General features: G+C 36.4%; 1 protein-coding gene across 1 annotated transcript in view; it reads right to left on the bottom strand.

Moving 5' to 3' along the window:
• The window catches only part of fbxl17 (F-box and leucine-rich repeat protein 17), a 255864-nt gene extending 238603 nt beyond the window's left edge, over positions 1 to 17261 (bottom strand). The window contains exons 1-6 of the mRNA XM_032578944.1: positions 16903 to 17261; positions 15350 to 15853; positions 13827 to 14195; positions 13612 to 13734; positions 13222 to 13479; positions 12992 to 13123 (exon numbers count right to left, since the gene is read on the bottom strand). Of these exons, the coding sequence (XP_032434835.1) occupies positions 12992 to 13123; positions 13222 to 13479; positions 13612 to 13734; positions 13827 to 14195; positions 15350 to 15832 (1365 nt within the window). The 5' untranslated portion in view covers positions 15833 to 15853; positions 16903 to 17261. The remainder of the gene's footprint in view (positions 1 to 12991; positions 13124 to 13221; positions 13480 to 13611; positions 13735 to 13826; positions 14196 to 15349; positions 15854 to 16902) is intronic.
• Between the last annotated feature and the right edge of the window lie 1525 nt (positions 17262 to 18786).

The raw sequence follows: 18786 nt of genomic DNA, 5'->3' as shown, positions 1-18786 counted from the left end.
TTAAATTTTCACAAAAGACTTCAGCATTAAATAGCTGCTGCCTCTGGGAACTAAATGTTTTTACATTTTTTAGCATATTTAATTTCAGCAGCTCAATATTTGATAGCCTCGTTTTTCATCTCTCTCATAAATCCAAACATATTCAAGAGGTTGGAAACTCACAGCAAGTAAAGCAATGGCTAGAAATACTTCACCGTTTTGATTAATCCAGAAACACTTGCCATAATTACACAGATGTAAATATTTCCTACAATAAATGCAATATGGAGAAGAGCACTTACTGCTGCAATCTGGGATTCAAAACTAGAACAGAGATGAAGTATGTAAACAGTTCATGGGCCACCTGCACTGCTGTACCCACACACCTTTGCAGATGTTTACGTCAAACAGGATCTCTTCAATAGTTTATTCAGAAGAGCGTTGCATTCAAAATTAATTTTAATTCTTGCTTTATAGGAGTTGAGTTCTTCATGCACACTTAATCTGTAGTAGAACAAGCATTACATTTGTCATTAAGATCCGTTTTCTTGTTTTTGCACGGTACAGTTTCTAAAAGTCATCAACAACAAGTTGTTTTTAGAAGCGTTTAGCAGCCTCATTGCTGCCTCAGTGCAGCAATTAGCTCTTTATAATTGGGCTAAACTCACAAAACATGTAATATTCTGGGCAAGAATAAGGTGAAAACTACAACAAATTTTGGTTTAAAACTTTTTTGTATTAATACTGTACAATTATGATACTTTTACTGAAGGTCATCATACTGTGATAATCTATCAGCTATTTTCACATTTTAGTCCCTTTTTTCCAGATTGCAAACATTTATTGCCGATATTCACTCTCAACCAAGGTCACACTAGTAGCTTTCTGCAAAATTAACTTAAGTACTGTTGAGACCTTACAGATAATGTTAGCATGAGGGCGTCTAGTATTTTGGTAACTTTGTTCTATAATTGTTGCTTCTGTCTCAAAAATAAAGACTTCTATTTGTTCTAGAAACATTTCAATGTGTTGTATTCTTAATTTTATTATCAAAAGACGAACATTGGGCTTGACGAACATTTTAAATAACAAAAGTAAACACGCACGATGACAGCCAAGGCTGATTTTTATTGTTTGTCTATAAACAAGCCAACAATAATCTGTATTCAGGTTTAAAGGGCTGCTGTCAGAATAACAGTAAGAAACTTTAGTTGAGCAAAACTTTTGAGCCAAAAAACTTTATGAGATTTAATTTGTTTTTACTTGAACGTTTTATAGAACAAAAGCAAGGTCAATTAGTTTGTTTTAATTAACTTTGCAATTATCTTCATCCAACGGCCCTTTTTACAGATTTACAATAAAGTGTCTGTGTGCCCCTGTAAGGCAACAGTCTGAGACCTGGGCAAATTTCACAAAAGCTGAAAAGCGGGCTTCTTCGTAGCTATACACAACATCTCTTACTTCATTTCAGCCAAGTGCTCTGCCACAGTAAGTGAGAATGCATACATTATGAAAGCCTCAGTCACTCCAAGCGTCCCAGGCTCTCTGATTGCTGCAGGCAAAAGCTTGATAATGTAATGGAGATGAGTGCCGCTACATCTCCGGCACTAAGAGATTACATACTACCATTGCAAAGGTCATCCGGAGTTCCCATTTACGTGTGAGGCAAAGCATATTTTCATTTTTACAGTATTCAAATTTTCATGTGGGGGCAAAATAGGGATGAAAAGTGCAAACAGAAATCATGTGGGAGTTTCATATTAAATCATTTGCATCAACAGGTACAATAATTTCACTAATAAAAAATATTTGCAATACTTTGTAGGTACAATGTTACAGAAAAAAGAAAACAAATGTAACTAGAAGGTAATTGCACCACTGTTTAATTAATTAATAAGCTGAAGATTTGCAAACTTTTAATTGGAATAATTAAAGAGTGGCTTAACTATTAGGAAAACATTCAATTGCCTGGTGGACCTGTCTAACTCATGACTGTATTTCTGTTATTCATATTCAGTCCTACAGCACCCTCTACTGATGAGGACAAGCACTCCTACAGCACATATTTAAAAAAACTCGAACTTAGCAGATATTTCCCCTTATTTATCATCCAGTGATTGGGCTTCGGACTCAGGCTTTCGAAACAATGGTTATTTCAAATGTCTGTACTTTTTAAGATTTCTATTTCTAATTTGATTCTTGAGTTGAACAATTGAATATAAATTAAATAACCGACAGTTTAAAAAAAAGCAAGTAGCCCCATAAAGCTGAAATTGAATCAGCACTGTTCAGTACCAGTATAAAATCTATACCAACTGTGCTGGTTTATCCAACATTGAATGCAGACTCTCTAAAGCACAAAAAAGTATAAAAACAAATATTTTTGTATGGACTTTTTTTTTCTTTTTCTTTTTTAACCAGACCAAGAATTGTTTTGTTTTTTTCTTTTGTTCAACCAAACCGATTTGATTACAAATCTACTCCCACTATGTTCTTACTGGAAAAGCATGACTAACAGTCTTCCTAAATAGTTGAGCTGCTTTCCGTTGTTCCCTGCCAAGTATAACTGGCATAATTTTGGCATTCTGTCACTCGCCTAAGATTTGAAATGCCTGCCTTTCACTCGACTTTGCTTTCTTTCCAAAAGGTTAAAACTTTTAACAGACCCAGTCAGCAAACCTTCCTCTACTTTTCTTCTTCTTTATAAGCAATTCATTCTCTATTATTGATAGACTGCAGAACCAAAAAAAAACAAATGCTGAGGCAGAATTTCTCTCCTGGGGTAACTAATATCGAAACAAAACTGTAGCAAGGTGAAATATCTCTTTGCAGGTACGCTTCACAGACTCACATTTCACTTTCTTCCCTTTCTTTCTCTCTGGCCTCTCAAACCTCTTTTGTTCCTCTGCAGACGGCAGAGCGAACTTATCGACAGAGTCTGTGTCTGAGCGCAGCCGGCAGTCCGAGCAGAAGTCAGTGCTCATTAATGCATCTGATTACTTCCCAGCGAAAAATGGTAAAAAAAAAAAAAGACTGAAGAGTTACTGGCGTGAACACACAAACACAGAGAGAGGGAGCTTTTTGGGACTCTAGATCAATATGGAGGCACTTCAATAGAGCAGTGAAGAGGAGGATACTGGAGACAGGAATACGCTGGTAACTTAAGACTACCCACTGAGAATGTAAGTAGCGGCAAAGGTTACAAAGAATCATTTTAAAATGTGTGGGGGTCACCAAATAAAATAAAACTTTATCCTATTAACTTATCTAAAGGTTAGACCGAGGAATCAATTAAATTTTTTGATTTTTGTGCAGGTTGCCCGAGAGGGTCCAATGATTAGTGGAGCGACAGGTAGTGTACACATTAAACAGACGGTCCTCACTTCCAAACCACCAGTTAATCGAGCATACATGTTCTTAAGCCACCTTAAGAACATGCAAACTCAAAGAAAAGTCGCCATCCTCACAGCAGAAAATTGGACCCATAATCACTTTGCTGTGAGACAACAGCACTCATCGCTGTTCTTTTTTTTTAATACCCTTTAATTTATTTGGTAAATTAAATAGTAAAAATTTATAATTATGGTTGTTTGAATGAGTGTTTTGGTTGCAAATTGCTGCAATTAATTTATCCTGAAAACAATTAAGCCAGCCATTTAGAAAGCAAGCTTACAAAAATACACTCCAATCTAATTTGGAAACATTTGTCAAAAAGAGACACAATACATAATTATTGTACTTTAACAAGGTCTGGTTTATGAGAACAATACAAGAATTAACTTTAAAAAGATTTTGAAGAAAATTAGACATCTCATACTTTCTCATTTTCTCTGAGAAAAGTTGAAAAATCTGCCATCATTGTAGGAATAATCTTTTGTTGTTTAACTACAGAAGCCATTTGGAGCAAAGTAAACTTATTAAGTTAAAGAAACCAACCTGAGATGATTTGAGCTTTGTGACATGAGTCACCAAAGCTCACCATGTCACGATTAAACAGTCTAATGATTTAGACTGTTTAAATTATTCTTGACTGGTACTAAGGCATTTCTGTATATACAACTGCTGCTCAATGGACCTTTTCTCTTTTTTTGATAATTCTCTCTAAACCTCAGAGATGCTTGGGAATCAAAATCCCGGCTGATCTGCAGTTTCTGAAATACTCCGACAAGTTCACCTGGCACCAACAACCACGGTGCATTCAAGTCACTTAAGTCCTCTTTGTACCTTATTCTGATCCTCTAGCAAAAACAAATGAACATAATAGAATGGCTAGAGAGTGTATGCAGCATTTCCATCCAAGGAAAAAGTCCAGACTTTTTCAAAATCCAGACAGATTTTCAAGGAAAGCAAACAGCAAAGTAGAACACTTCTTTAAATATGTCCACAATTTTACCTTATTTTTGTATATGCAGTAGCGATAAAGTTTTAGATAATGATCATAAATTCAAGGGGGTTTTGTTAGCTACCCTTGAACCATTTGTCAAACACTCCTGTAGGTATGAAAAATATACAAATGGATAAAATATATTAGCAATCCTCCAATGATTTCTTCCAGCTTCGATGTAAAAATGGTGAAGATTTTTCCAAAATCAACCCAGACAAATAGAGAAAAGGAGTGAAGGATAACTATGTGGAGGAAGAAAAATAGTGAGACTTCTTGACGACATAAAAGCATGGAAATTCTGGAACTTTTCCTCAATCTGACAGATATAATCCAGTGCCATTAGCAGGGATACTGACAAAATACATCATGCAGCTTCTGACATTAAACATCCTGAATGGTCTAAATGGCTGCCTGAGAAGATGGGATGGGAATTGGAGAGAAGAACAATGCATTGTTTTGTGTGTCTGGATAATTATGATTCTATTTATCTGCAGTCACAGTCCAACATATCAACAGTTTCCAGGGGAAAATCCAAATCCAATTAGAGTCTTGCCTTCAGATTTTATTTTTCCAAATCTGTCTGTTGTTTCCTGTCAAAAGGTCTATCCCATAATAACACACAGCCATCATTATCAAGTCCTTAGTCTTTGATTTCGCTCAAATCTAGTTAACTGCATCTGCTTCTGTCAATATACATTTCAGCTTGATTAACTCTAATTGAACATGTGGAACCGTGCAGCCGTTCCTGCAGCCAGGAAAAACCAAACAGCTGAGACATTAGACAGCGAAATCAGAGCTGGAGATGAAGGTTCGTTCACTGACATGTAGCCAAGAAACACTGTTCACACTGACATCCATTACTTCCAGGGTTCAGACACATTTTTGTCCTTTTTTTCTTTAGCCCATACTTTTCCATACTCAAATTTCCAAATTTTTTAGTTTTGGAGGATTTTTTTTATTTTTTTTTTTACTTTCTGCAGAAGTAGATAAAAGTTTATACGAACATTAATGGAACCAAGTCCTACTGTGGTCAGGCTTTAAATATATGATCTTCAAATCATTGGGTGGAATGAATGAATGATGTGTGTTCTATTTTCTAAATAGAATAAATCATTCTTTTATAAAATCTAAATGTTTATTTACACAGTCCAGCCAAACATTATATTGTATGTTAAGATTTTTTAAAAATTCAATTTCTCAACTGAAATCAAAATCCATCCAAACCACACACTCAACTTCAGATATAAAAAAAAGGTAACAAATGCGCAACATTAATCTTGCAAAAAAAATAAAAAATACAGACAACATTAACACCAATTATAGATTAAAATTAACATATTTTAAATTGCGTCTCTTTCATTTTATGATGGAGTGCAACAGAAATATAACTTATCCAAATTATGAGAATATCTTTATTACTGCCTTCTGCTAAGATGTTTGTGCCATCAAAATGTAGAGTTACCGTCAGAGTTTGATGCACCCAGTGGGTTTTTGCTGGTCTTAAAAATGCTGTAGCTTGTGATCCAGCAGAAGGTCCACAACAATCTGCTAAAACCACCAGTCTAAACTCCAAGTCTTTTCAAAATCTATTGCAGCCTCTGCATGTACAATCTGAAGCTGGGGACACACTAAATGACTTTCAAAGAAGAAGCTGCACCCAAATTGAGGGCACACAATAATTTATGTTACGTCATCTCTAATTCCACCAACATTTCCAAACCTTTAATTAATTAAAGCTGTAAATAATCACAAGCCTAGGTAGGCAAAGTGTCTTTGAGATGAGCCTGTGGGAAAATATTCCCGTCACACCGCAGGAAAATGAAGGCAGCACTCGTTAAATTCAACAGGACAGGAGAACAGATAAGATTCCTTAAAAAGCCTGGAAAAAAGAAGAGTGAAAAAGTGCTTCAGCAGCAGAATTGTTACTAAATTATAGTGCTTTTAAGAGAAAGAAAATTGCATTCAGTAAAGTTCCCAACAGTGGAGGAATGGGTAACAAGAGTTTTCTCCATTTCCTCCACCGGTTAGTCTAAAAAAAAATAACTGACAGAGCAGAGAGTTGAAATTTCGAGGCTGTCTTTCCTCCCTACACCAAATTGAAGTAAGACGAGGAAAAAGGGAATTTGCTATTCTCATAGCCTCTGCCCTTCAAGGTAGCGGGAGAAAAATGAATGAATGAGAGTAAAAAGAAAACACTTCAGGATGTGAAAAAAAGCCTTGAAATACAACTGGCGTGCTATAACCAACTCTGGCAGAAATATTGGATGAATGCCCAGAAAACAATGCAGGTCGGATGTCAAAAGAAAAGAAAAACGGGTGCTGAAACACCAAATTCACCTGCTTTTCACTCAGCACTTTTAGCCCAAGGTTATCCATTGCCCTGGGCAGATCTGGCCCTTGGCTAACGAGGTGAATGAGCAAGCATCAGTTTGCCAACAGTAAACAAACTCAAGAGTCTGTGTGGAGAAGTTTTCAATACTACATACAAATCCATCCACGCATTTCCTACAATTAGTTCTCACTTGGGTAGCTGGTACCTCCCCAGGAGTCAGTGTGCAAAGGGCAGGGTTCACCTTGAACAGGTTGCCAGCAGACGTGCACTGAGACATCAGCTCGTGACCAGAATCTTTGGATTGTCAGGTTTGCCAATCACTCCCACACTAAGAAAAATAAGTCCAATCAACAAGCACATCATGGTGGCTCTACCAAAAATTTTAAATGAAACTGTTTTTTTACAGCATGTTTAAACATGCCTTCGGTTCTTTACGGCTGTAAAGGGCACATAAACATATATAGAGCCGCTCTTAGCTTCCCTCTGTAAAGTAAAAATGAGGATAATGAACAGATTATTATAAAAGCTATGCTATATGCTAATAAAAGCATAAATATTGTTTAACAGGCCTTCTAATTATACTGCAATTGCACTAAGAAGTATAAAACAACACATTTTGGATAGGGTAGCTATTTTATGCTAGATGACTATCTTGGAAGATTAGGAGAAAAGATCAACATTTCTAATCTGAAACACATCAACCTTATTTTCACGAGAAGAACATGATAAAAACATTTCTAAAGAAATTTAGACGAGCCAGAACCCAGCATTCTGATGCTAAAAATTGGCATGAATGCTAAAGTAAGCTACTACTGTATGTACTCAATAGCATGTGGAGAGTCACAAGCATGTTGAATAACATGGACTTCATTCAGTATGTTAAAATTAATGTATGCGCTAACTATAGCCAAAATGCTAATGTTAGCCTAAATGCTGCCAGTGACATATGGGGTAGAATTAGCATGTTGTCTTATATTGACTTCCTCCATTCAGTATGCTAAACAGAGCTAATAAATAAACATAATAGCTAAAAAGCTTATTTTAGGGAAAATACTACTGCCAACGTGGGCAGTAACTGCACTAGCAATGTTTGTGCTAATGTTAATGCACTGCCTTCTGATTTTTACTTTTGCAAAAGTAATTGCAAAATAGCAAATATTTTGAAATACTGTTTATCTTATACTACTTAAAAAGAATTGCGTAGTTGGTAAATTTGTTAGAAAAATGAATTTTTTTCTCTTTTTTTTTTAGTCATTGGTGGTGAATATATTATAAAACCAATATTCAAAACAAAAGTAAAAATCTCATTTATACTTCGTGGCAGTTCGCCACCAGAAAAAAACGTTCATCTCAACATCAAATTAATTATTGTTTGTAAAACATAAGCTCTTTTGAAATACTTCTTATCTGCTTAGACACAAGAAATATACAGCTGGTAAATTTTGCAAATAGTAAAAATCTAATGTTTTTCTTCATGGCACTTGGTTACCAGAAAGCTAAGATCATCTCTTAGCAACAGATTAACAATATTGTTATTGTTCAAAGAACGTAAGATTTCTTCTGCACTTTTGAAATACTACTTATCTTACACTACCTAAGAATTGTGCAGTTGGTGAATTTGGCAGAAAAGTGATTTTTCTTTTTTTTTTTTTTTTTTTTTGTCATATCTGGTGAATATATTATAAAACATTCTACGGAAAAGTAAAAATCTGATTTATACTTTGTGGCAGTTCATTACCAGAAATAACAAGCTCATCTCTTAATACCAAATTAATAAGTAATATTATTGTTCATAAAATATAAGCTCTTTTGAAACACTGTTTATCTGCTTAAACACAAGAAATTTACAGTTGGTAAATTTTGCAAAAGTAAAAACCAGATGGCACTAGGTTACCAGAAAACACACTCATCTCTTAGCAACAGAATAACAACAAATATTGTTATTGTTCAAAAAACATAAGATTTCTTCTGCCCTTTTGAAATACTGCTTATCTTATACTACTTAACAAGAATTGTGCAGTTGGTGAATTTTTCAAAAAAAGTGAAAATGTTTTGTTTTTGTCATTGGTGGTGAACATATTATAAAACAGACATTCAACACAAAAGTAAAAATCTGATTCATACTTCGTGGCAGTTCGTTACCACGAAAAAACTCTCATATCTGAAACACCATATTAATTATTGTTTATAAAACATAAGCTCTTTTGAAGTACTGTTTATCTTATACTACTCAACAAGAATTGCGCAGTTGATGAATTTGGCAGAAAAGTGAAAATCTTTTGAGGTTTTTTTGGTCACTGGTGGCGAGTATATTATAAAACCAACATTCAAAACAATTGTAAAAATCTGATTTATACTTCGTGGCACTTGATTACCAGAAAACGCACTCATCTCTTAGCAACAGATTAACAACAAATATTATTATTGTTGAAAAAACATAAGATTTCTTCTGCTCCTTTGAACGACAACTTATTTTACACTATTTAACAAGAATTGTGCAGTTGGTGAATTTTTCAGAAAAGTTTTTTTTTTTTTTTGTCATTATTGGTAAATATATTATGAAACATATATACTTGTCTGTAGTAAGTGTTCCGCCAAGGTGGCGTCTGTAGTTCTAACTCTGCCCTCCTCTGTAGGAACTGAGGGTTCCGCCATCTCTGCAGTTCTCTACATCTCAGCTCTCCTCAGTGTAAAACTGTCGTGTGTGAGTGAGACACAGAGGGGGAGACAAAATTCTATCTCTTTTTTGAGTCAAAAGAGGGTCAGTTTAAAATTTGTTTTGATTTGAATTTGGCTCTATTTTTCCACCAATTGCATCGCCATGGTTACTCGAAATGCCAACATTATTAAAAACCTGCATGCCGAGATCCAGCCGCCTATACATATTGTGGGGGTGCAGATAGTGGTACGAGCTGCATTAACCGTGAAAGGAATCGGCAGCTATTTTTAGGTGTAGAGTAACAGGTATGTTCCATGCAAATAGGAGGCTTCGCAAGGCATTTCAATGCTCTCCTATGCTTTGCTATGCCAGGCCCCAAAAAGGTAACTTCATCCAGATATTCTTGTGTGTAACTTCAGAAAAAGAATCAGTTATATTTACCAAGTCCCTGCACACAAACAAGATATTTGTCTTCATCTCCGCTTTTAAAATAATTTATTCCTGTTAGTTTATAAATTGTGGAGTACATATTATTTTAGACCAACATTTAGCTTTATGCTTTTAATATCGGAGCAGAAACTCCTGTTAGTTTATAAATTGTGGAGAACTTAACAACCCAGAACAAGAACCAACATTTAGCTTTATACTTTACTAATCTAGAACAAACTTAGAAAATACTATATACTTAGCAACCCAGAACAAAGTGTAGTTTTTCTTTTGCTGTGCTTGTTTTTTTCTTTTATTGTGCTTGTGTTATTTTTGATTTTCTTCTAATTCATGGAAAGCCCTTTGAACTGCCTTGTTGCTGAAAAAGTGCTATATAAATAAAACTTCTTCTCTAACTTAAATATAGACACCTGAATAAAATCAGCAAAGTTGTGAATTATAGTATTTCTAAAAATAGGCAAAAAAATTAGCCACAAAAACAAATTTAATGACAACGGACCTAAGAAGCATCCTGGAGGAACACCACAAGAGACGGAATCAGCAGAAACATCCACTGATACACACAGGGTTTTAAAACATCATTAAAAAGAACCCAGCTTTTTCAGGGAGATGGCGCTTCTTGCTCTTCCTGTGAAAAGCTTGACATGGTCTTAATGCAGATCAAACAAAGCCTCAAGAATATAAATAAATTCACAACATGTAAGGAAGAAGAGAGAGATAAAATGAAGAAAAAGTTGAGAGGGGAAATAAAAGACCACACAGAAACATCCTAAAGGGGGTTCAATTATTGCATTTTTGGGGCAGATCAAAGTGAGCGAAAAACTCATCTTCCTCTGTGACTGATTATGGTAAACAGACACAGAACATGCAAGACAAAAAAGGATTGTCTTAAGACGGTTTTATAACTACCGCATATCATGTAAAGTACTTTCATCTTCTCCAAAAAGCTTTCATTAACTGTGAAATAGGACCCTAAATTACCTCTTTGCTGTTTCATTTTATGTTGAAATCACACAAATAATACAGGAAATATTCATGCACGTTTGTGGATCTCAAAGGACCCACGCTCATTCAGAGAGCAATTACAACCACTTGCACACAGAGCAGTAAAAATCAGCAATTTCACAAAAAACCTTAAGTTGTCTTGAAAGCTGTTGGAGAAAATAACCGGCTTCTCTGTCTTCTTAACTCCTGGCAATTTAATGTCATTTGTAGGCCATACAACCACTTCCCTGGACATAATTCCCATATGAGCTATATGGGCTATTTCTCTCTGCCCTAATGACGAGACACTAAATAACTGCAACCCCTGCACATCTTAAATATCCTCATCTGAAATCAATATACCTCTGCTGAAATGTTATCAGCAGCAATATTAATCTCTCACCTGGCTTTAATCGCTAATTTCATTTGCTATTAAGCTGATGAATGGGGTTTTAAAAAACCGAGCAATTCTTAACAATTTCAAGTGGACTAATTCATCAAGGTCACCATTACTCATGGACTCTAAAGAAATATTCACTGGAATTCATTTGTGAAACAAAGAGCACCCACATAATGAGGGGCTGAAATGGACCATTGAAATTGTAATGAGAGTATACAAAATGGTTTTCTGCACAGTTTGTGTCTGCATCTGAGTCCAATATCAGATATTAAATACAAAAATGTCTCTCAAGATTGTGAAATGATAGAGAACCAGACTATGGTATACGTGGCAATTTAAGGAGAAAGACCTTACCAGCTGCTTACAGAAAACAGCGCCATCTGGTGGTGGTTTAGCGCAGGTAGACAAATTATTATTCCTCCTAATAGTTTTAATACAGTTAAATTTTTGTATACTATATAAATACTGTAATATTTATGCGCCTTAAAAAAATGTCTTCATGTTTTTCAATATAAAAACACAAAGTGGTACACAATTGTGGAAAAAAGTATTGCACACTTTTTAAAATGTTTCACAAATTATTACATCTGGATATATTGTGGCATCTCCCAGTGTTGCTCAGAAAACGAGACAGAAATGTTTGCCTGTTTTTCTCATTCGGACTGGATGGAGAGCATCTCTAGACAGGGTTTTTATAAATCTTGCAACTCATTCTCAATTTAGATTTCAGTCTAAACCCTGACTGAACCATTTTTATACTCAATCGGCATTAGTTTATAATGCCGATCGACAACATCACTGTCACTAACTGTACATCAGTACGTCTTAGTAGGTTTATAGTTGTGCTACACTCTTTGTGTTTTAAGATAATAGACTGAACAGTGTTCTGTGAAAAGCTTAAAGCTTTACATTTTGATTTATAGCTGAATTAGGTTTTAGCCTTCACCCTTGTTTGTTCCCTAATGTTCTGTGACAAAGCTCTGAGGTCCAACCAGAACACCTGGATTTATACTGACATTATGTTACATACATATGAAGGGGGCTCAATACAAATGCACATCACACTTTTCACATTTTTATCTGTCACAAGTCATTTCTTCTTTGTGTTGATCCAATCACATAGGTATGGTTGTAACGTGATCAGATTTGAAATATTCAAAGTGAATGAATACTTTTGTGAGGCACTGAAAATAGAAACATTTTGTTCTAACATCAGTTTGTCAAACTACAATTGGAAACAGGGAAGACCTAAATACCCCACAAAGTGCTAATAAGGAAATATAATAATGCATATGAAATACACAAATTTCAGCACTTTAGCCATAGGATGTATCCCATGATCTTAAACCTTCCAGATATAATTATAGAACATAAAAGATACAAGCTGGATTCTACCTTCCTGGCCATGTTTCCTCAAGTCACTCCATATGTCACAAATCTGAATATGATGTCTTATTCTTTACAGTTTTGGGTTTCTCTCCTAAAGTAAGTAGTGTAAAGGTTAAAACAACAGCCAGATGTGTAGGCCAGATGGACATCTGAACCAGACACAAACAGATCAATGCATCATGTAGTTTCTGCATGAAAAGCCTTTAATTTGCTGTTTTGATTGAAAGTTGAGAATTCTCTCCCTGATCAAACATGAATTTCTCATTATCACTATAAATGCCAACAGGACCAATAAATCAAGAAAGCTATGAAAGAGCTTCTATGCGACAAAAAGACAGTCCAACAACCAAACCGCCTCGCATGAAGTAAAGAAGAAAAGAATAAATATTTGTATGACATTAAAAGTATTCAACTCACCATTTTGTTCTCTTGCAAGTAGAGTCTCTGCAGTTTTGGACATCCTCGAGCCAATGCCATCATACCTTCATCAGTGATGCCATAGCACTGACCCAAGTGGAAATCCCTCAACTCCCTGCAGTTTGCTCCCAACTGAAGGCAAAAATAAAAAAATTAATAAGCATCAAAATATTTGGCAACTTTTGTGAACCAACAACTAAACTGAACGTCACTTGGAACAAAAGCCTCACCTTCTTCAATGCCACATCAGTTAGTTTATCCTGGTTTCCCACGTGCACCTTCACCAGGAGAGGGCAGTGTGTCGCCAAAGCTGTCACTGAGATGTCACCCAGCTGCTTGCACCTGTAAGCTGTGTACTTCTGCAGACCGGGACAGTGGGAGGCCAGAGAGGACACACCATAATCATGGACTCCCCTGCAATCTGAGATGTTAATCTCAGTCACATTCTGCCTTCGAGATGCTATATTCACAAGGAGATCATCGTTGACCTAAAGAACAACAAGAAAAAAATTTTACAAATACATTTAAAAGACAGTCTTATTTTCTATTATCTAAAGCAAAGGTTTTCTTTATGAAGAGTTATGTTTATGAAGAGTAATGATCAATAAATAGTCTCTTACTTGTTGCAAGCCACTGAGGTCGATTTGCTTCCAGAACTGAAAGTCCAAGCAAAGATCCCTCCAATACTTACAAACCAGAGAGGCACAAAGACAGCGCTCTTTCACTGTCAGGTGGGACAGCACCTGTGAGCAGAAGAAATGCAAACATTTCTAGTTTACTAATGCATACAAATAAAAAAATATAAGTAGTAGGGAGTTGCATTCCCTTCACTGACCTTAAGAAGGATGGAGGAAGGCAGGTGGTTGATACTTAGATGCTCAGCAGCATCAGAACTCCTCGCCTGGCAGTCATCATAGTGATGCAGGCAGCACGGGGTCGACTCTGAACTGTTGGGCGATTCGGTATGAAGAGTCAACCCACAGCAGCAGTCCGCTGGAGAGGAGGAAGAGGAAGTGGAGGTGGAAGAGGAAGAGGGAATGGGGCAGATAGGAAGGTGGCTGTGACCAGTTTCAGAGTTCGAAGCAGCATCCCCTGCTCCTCCTACATCTCCTCCTGCTCCCACTCCATCAGGAGCAGCAAAGGCACAGCGCGGCTGCTTGCATGGGGTGCACCTCTGCACCTCCGAGCACTTCCTCTTGCACACCTGCATTCAGAGACACAGGCAGATCTATCAGGTCCTCTACTGAGACGGCACAGCCAAGTTATCAAGTGTCTACACGGTGTGTTCAAGTACAACTTTTTTGATCAGGGACTTTTGATGTATTGAGGCTTTAATACAGCTGACTTTACATTTTAAAATAAAAAACTGACTGAAGTACTTTCAATACTTCTTTCGACTTTTTAACTACTTCAACAATGAATGAAAATTGTTCATTATAAGATGTATAAAAAAGGAAATACTTTAAATCGGTAATTTTTTTGTTGCATACAAATTTTATAAATATATTTAGTTACTTGTCCTCAAATAAGCATCCAGACAAGATTAACTTTTCCACATTTTGTCATAATTTAGCCATAAGTTACAAAGTATTTTACTATGATTTTATGTTACAGACCAGGAATCTCCAACCTGTACAGGCTATTTACCATTTACAATCCAAAGAGACATTTTTTTTCCTTGGTTCAATTGAGTAAAATTTGCTTAGATCTACAAATGTTACATAACCTTGTGAAAAGGCAACAACTTCCAATTTGGATGAATATCTACTGCAGGAAATGTGTCGTCATTCTTAAAAACGCTGTTTATAAAACAGTTTCTGCGGTTTAAAATAAAGAAAAGCATAAAACTTTTGTGAGAAGAAGTTGAATACATTTTCTTCTGAGGGATGTTGATTTTTATGATTTTTTTTTTTTAAATCAACATTCCACCTAATGTCACGAATCTTGTCATTCCACCTAATGACAAGAAAAGCAGATTAAAAAATGTTGGTGGTACTTTCGTTGACATTCTGTTGTTGAAATTTAATGCAATTGTTCCATGAAAAAGTCTGCTAAGACTTGCATTTGTTATCATATCTATATTTAAAAACTTTAACTAGTTTATTATTTTTTTACCTATGTTTATAAGAGCCATTGTGGAAAAGAGCCAAAGAGCCACTTGCGGCTCTGGAGGCTGCAGACCCCTGTTATAGACCAACAAAGTGCATAGTGGTGAAGAAGAAAAAAAACGTTTGGAAATTTTTGTGTTTTCAAACACAATGTGTAGCTGTGTTCTGACAAAATGTGATGAGAGTCAAGGCGTCTGAATACTTTTTGTAAGCGTTTTCAGCAGCTAAAGAGTTTAGAGTCGATGCCTACCATCTCTGTGTATTCGCTGGTGCAGCCGGGCACAGCCACAGGTATGGGCACAGTCACAGACACACCAGCCGTCCGGAAAAGCACCGGTGCTGGAATCAGTTTGGCAGGAACGGCTGACAAAAGACTCCTCCCCTGGCCCTCCCAGATGGCAAGTTCTCTTTGCGACAGCAGAAACTTGGAGCAGTCCTCAGGCGATGCAAGAGCCGCGTATCGCTCTGCGAGCTTCGAGGCTGCCGCCGCTCCGATGCCGACTTCGCCTACGCCCGGCACGCTGATTCCAGCGATGCTGTTGTGACGGCAGCCGTTGACACCGGCTTCCAGCTGGTCGCTGTCGTCGTCGAGACCACTGCTGTTGCTGTGGACGATGAAGCAGAGCATGCAAGGCCCCTGGAGAAAACAGTTCCTCTTCTTCTTCTTCCTGTGATTTAACTTGCGCGTCCTCTTCTTCAGGCGTAGACCATTTTTGGAGAGAAGATGGCCCATATAGATGATTCAAGGAAACTCCTGACAATTAGAAACACATTTACTTTTATTGTAACTGCATTTCTAGGAATAATATTCTCCTTATTTCATCAAATTAGTTGATTGCTAAAGAAAATAAAAATCACATGGGCATAAAGTGGTTGTGAAATGCCAGTACAGAAGAAATTGTACAGACTGGGTACAAAATGGAGACATGATGTTAAATGTTCCCAGTGATACATGGATTACATATAGACAGCTCAACCTTGATGTAAGAGCAACACCTTCTCTGTCAGACAACATTTAAAACAAGTAACTATTCCCTTGCCACTATTATTTATTTATCAATAAATCAATCACCAGCTTCACTGTGATGGATTTTTCACTCAAAGCAGCATTACATTCATTCTCCTCATTCTTCTAATAGAAAATTAAAAGTTTTTTTTTTTTTTCCTTTTTGAGGGGGCGAACAGGGGATCGAGTCTTTTCTCTATGCTGCAACAATTTTTTATTTTAATATTACACACATTTTGAGTCAAATTGTAAAGTTCTCCCAGAGTTTGATTGCCCAAATTAAATCAAAGTTAACTCCTACAAATGATTGAAATATATTACTCTGTGTTTGATGAATTTATGAGTTTAATTGCTTCGCAAAAATATTCCATGATATTTGAATTTATTGAGAGCTACTTGTATAGGAGTGTGTCAATAAAAATCAAGGTGCTGATAAGGGTGCGCTGAATGAATGCTCAGTATTGTCAAGCGTTATTGGCGTCAACAACTTCATTAATGATTATACCAAACTAGTTTCGCCCTTGTTAGTGAAGCCAATCATACTTCATCCGAAATACAGCAGTATCCTGTAGTCATGCGTATTTCATTATTCTCTGATAAGAGACATCACTTCTACAATTTCTATTTAATTGCGGACCTCTTTATGTCACAATAAAGTTGAGCTTTTTTTAACAGAAAAACTACCTCGTCTGGCTGCAGCCGAATGAAAACACAAGGATGTAAACAGTGAACAGGTGGCTCTTTGATTAGCATAAACAAAAACACACAGCACGGTAAACCTGGAGGCTGTGACTTACCTGAACTCTCTGCAGGTATAAGTCCAGTTTAGCTCACGGTTTCTGCCTCATATAGAGTGAAAAAGGCAGAAGCTAAGAGCTTTCTGGTAGGCTAAGCAGCTCCATCCTCATCATCAGATGCTAACTTAGCTGTAGCTTTCAGCATGAAGCAGCTCTCAATGAACTCCGCCGGACGGTGCCCGCATAGTCCTGCTACGAAATACGGACAAAGTGAGCGCTGACAGCCCCGACGGTGAAGACGGAGGGGCCGGAGAAGCAGCACGGGACCCGCCGAGGTGTTTATCCAAACAGTTTGCAGCTCTGCCTCTGCTGCTGCTCTGCAGGATAACACTTCCGCACCGAGAGGGCAGAGCGAAGGAAGCCGACGAGGGCGATTTGGAAATCCAAACGAGGCCAAAGTTTCATCTCGCATATAGACGATGATAAATGGACATTAACAGTTTTATTCCTGAGCTAAATGCCGGTAGAATACTGACTTTACTAAAAGTCCATACTCTACACAATTAATTCAAAACAAAGACTGAAAACAAAATTTTAAGATGCCCTATTTACGAGCTATTGCATCTCAAACAAGCTTCAAATCCAATAAATTATTGTAATAAAGTTAGAGCTGCTAGTATTTTTATGCATAAGCTAAGCTATACTATGAACTGTTAATATCTTTTTATATACTATCCATTCATATTGAATAACTTAAAGGTATTACTCTGTAAAAAGAAGGAGTTGTCGTGGAAAAACATAACAATAAATATTGTTTTGCCATTGCCACATCCACAAATGTGTATTTTATTGAGATTTTATTGAAAGGCCAACAAAAATGTAGTGTATGTTTTTCTTTATTTTTAACAAAGTAAAAATCTGAAATTGTTTGGTTTGCATATAGATAGATAGATAGATAGATAGCATTTATTGTCATTGAACAGAATTCAACGAAATTTCCATTGCAGCTCCCGTGCAAAAGGTCAAATATATACAGTAAAAATAAGCAAACACACAATAATAATAATAACAATATATACAACTAAATTAACTAAAGGCACTCAACCACACCAAAGAAGTAGCAGCAGGTCCAATTATGGCAAAGTACAGATGATGTGACAGTGCAAAGTGCAGAACAATATGGCTGTGTGTATTATTCCCCCTTTACTCTGACACCTCTAAATAGTCGTAAAAGATTTTAGATTTAATTTATCGGGTAGGGGGAATGCACATTAAATAACATTTCTGTGAATTTACAAGAATTAGCCAAAAGGCTGGAGAGAGGGGTTTCTGTGGAGTGAAATTAGTCTCAAAATACCTCTGCGTGTGTAAAAATATCTGTGCATGTGTAATACTGGATTTGTAACTCGTGTAAGCATCTTTTCACTCCATAGGTTTCATCTTCCAGCAGGACTGTGACTCTAAACTTAACAGCCAAAGCTATAGTAGCTTGGTTTGGAACAATGCATGTCTTTGTGTTCAATTGTTCAGTTGAAGTTCAGTTTTCAATCCAATTTAGAAACTCTGAGAGAACTAGGAAATTGTTCATTCCTGAATCTGATTGTGTTTGAGCTATATTGTAAAGAACCACCGTAGGCAAAGATGTAATTTTATTGATTTGCAAAGGTAACCACAGAAGGCACTTTTGAAAAAATATTGATTGAGTGTAGCTTAAACAAACACACATCACTTTTATTTTTTTCTAGTAAGAATAATAGCTTGCATAGACAATATTATCATGTGTATCTAGTTAATTATGATAAACAATATTCAAATATTTTTAATGAATAAATACATGACAAATCGAACGTTCTTCTGCTCTGTACAAATTCTGTTCTGTGTTAAATTACCTCTGTGTGTGTGTGTGGGGCGTGGGTGTGTGTGTGTGTGTCTCTCTCTCTCTTT

The sequence above is a fragment of the Xiphophorus hellerii genome, chromosome 12 (assembly GCF_003331165.1).
Source record: "Xiphophorus hellerii strain 12219 chromosome 12, Xiphophorus_hellerii-4.1, whole genome shotgun sequence".
In the NCBI taxonomy this organism is placed as follows: domain Eukaryota; kingdom Metazoa; phylum Chordata; class Actinopteri; order Cyprinodontiformes; family Poeciliidae; genus Xiphophorus; species Xiphophorus hellerii.
This window is presented reverse-complemented; position numbering and strand designations above follow the sequence as displayed.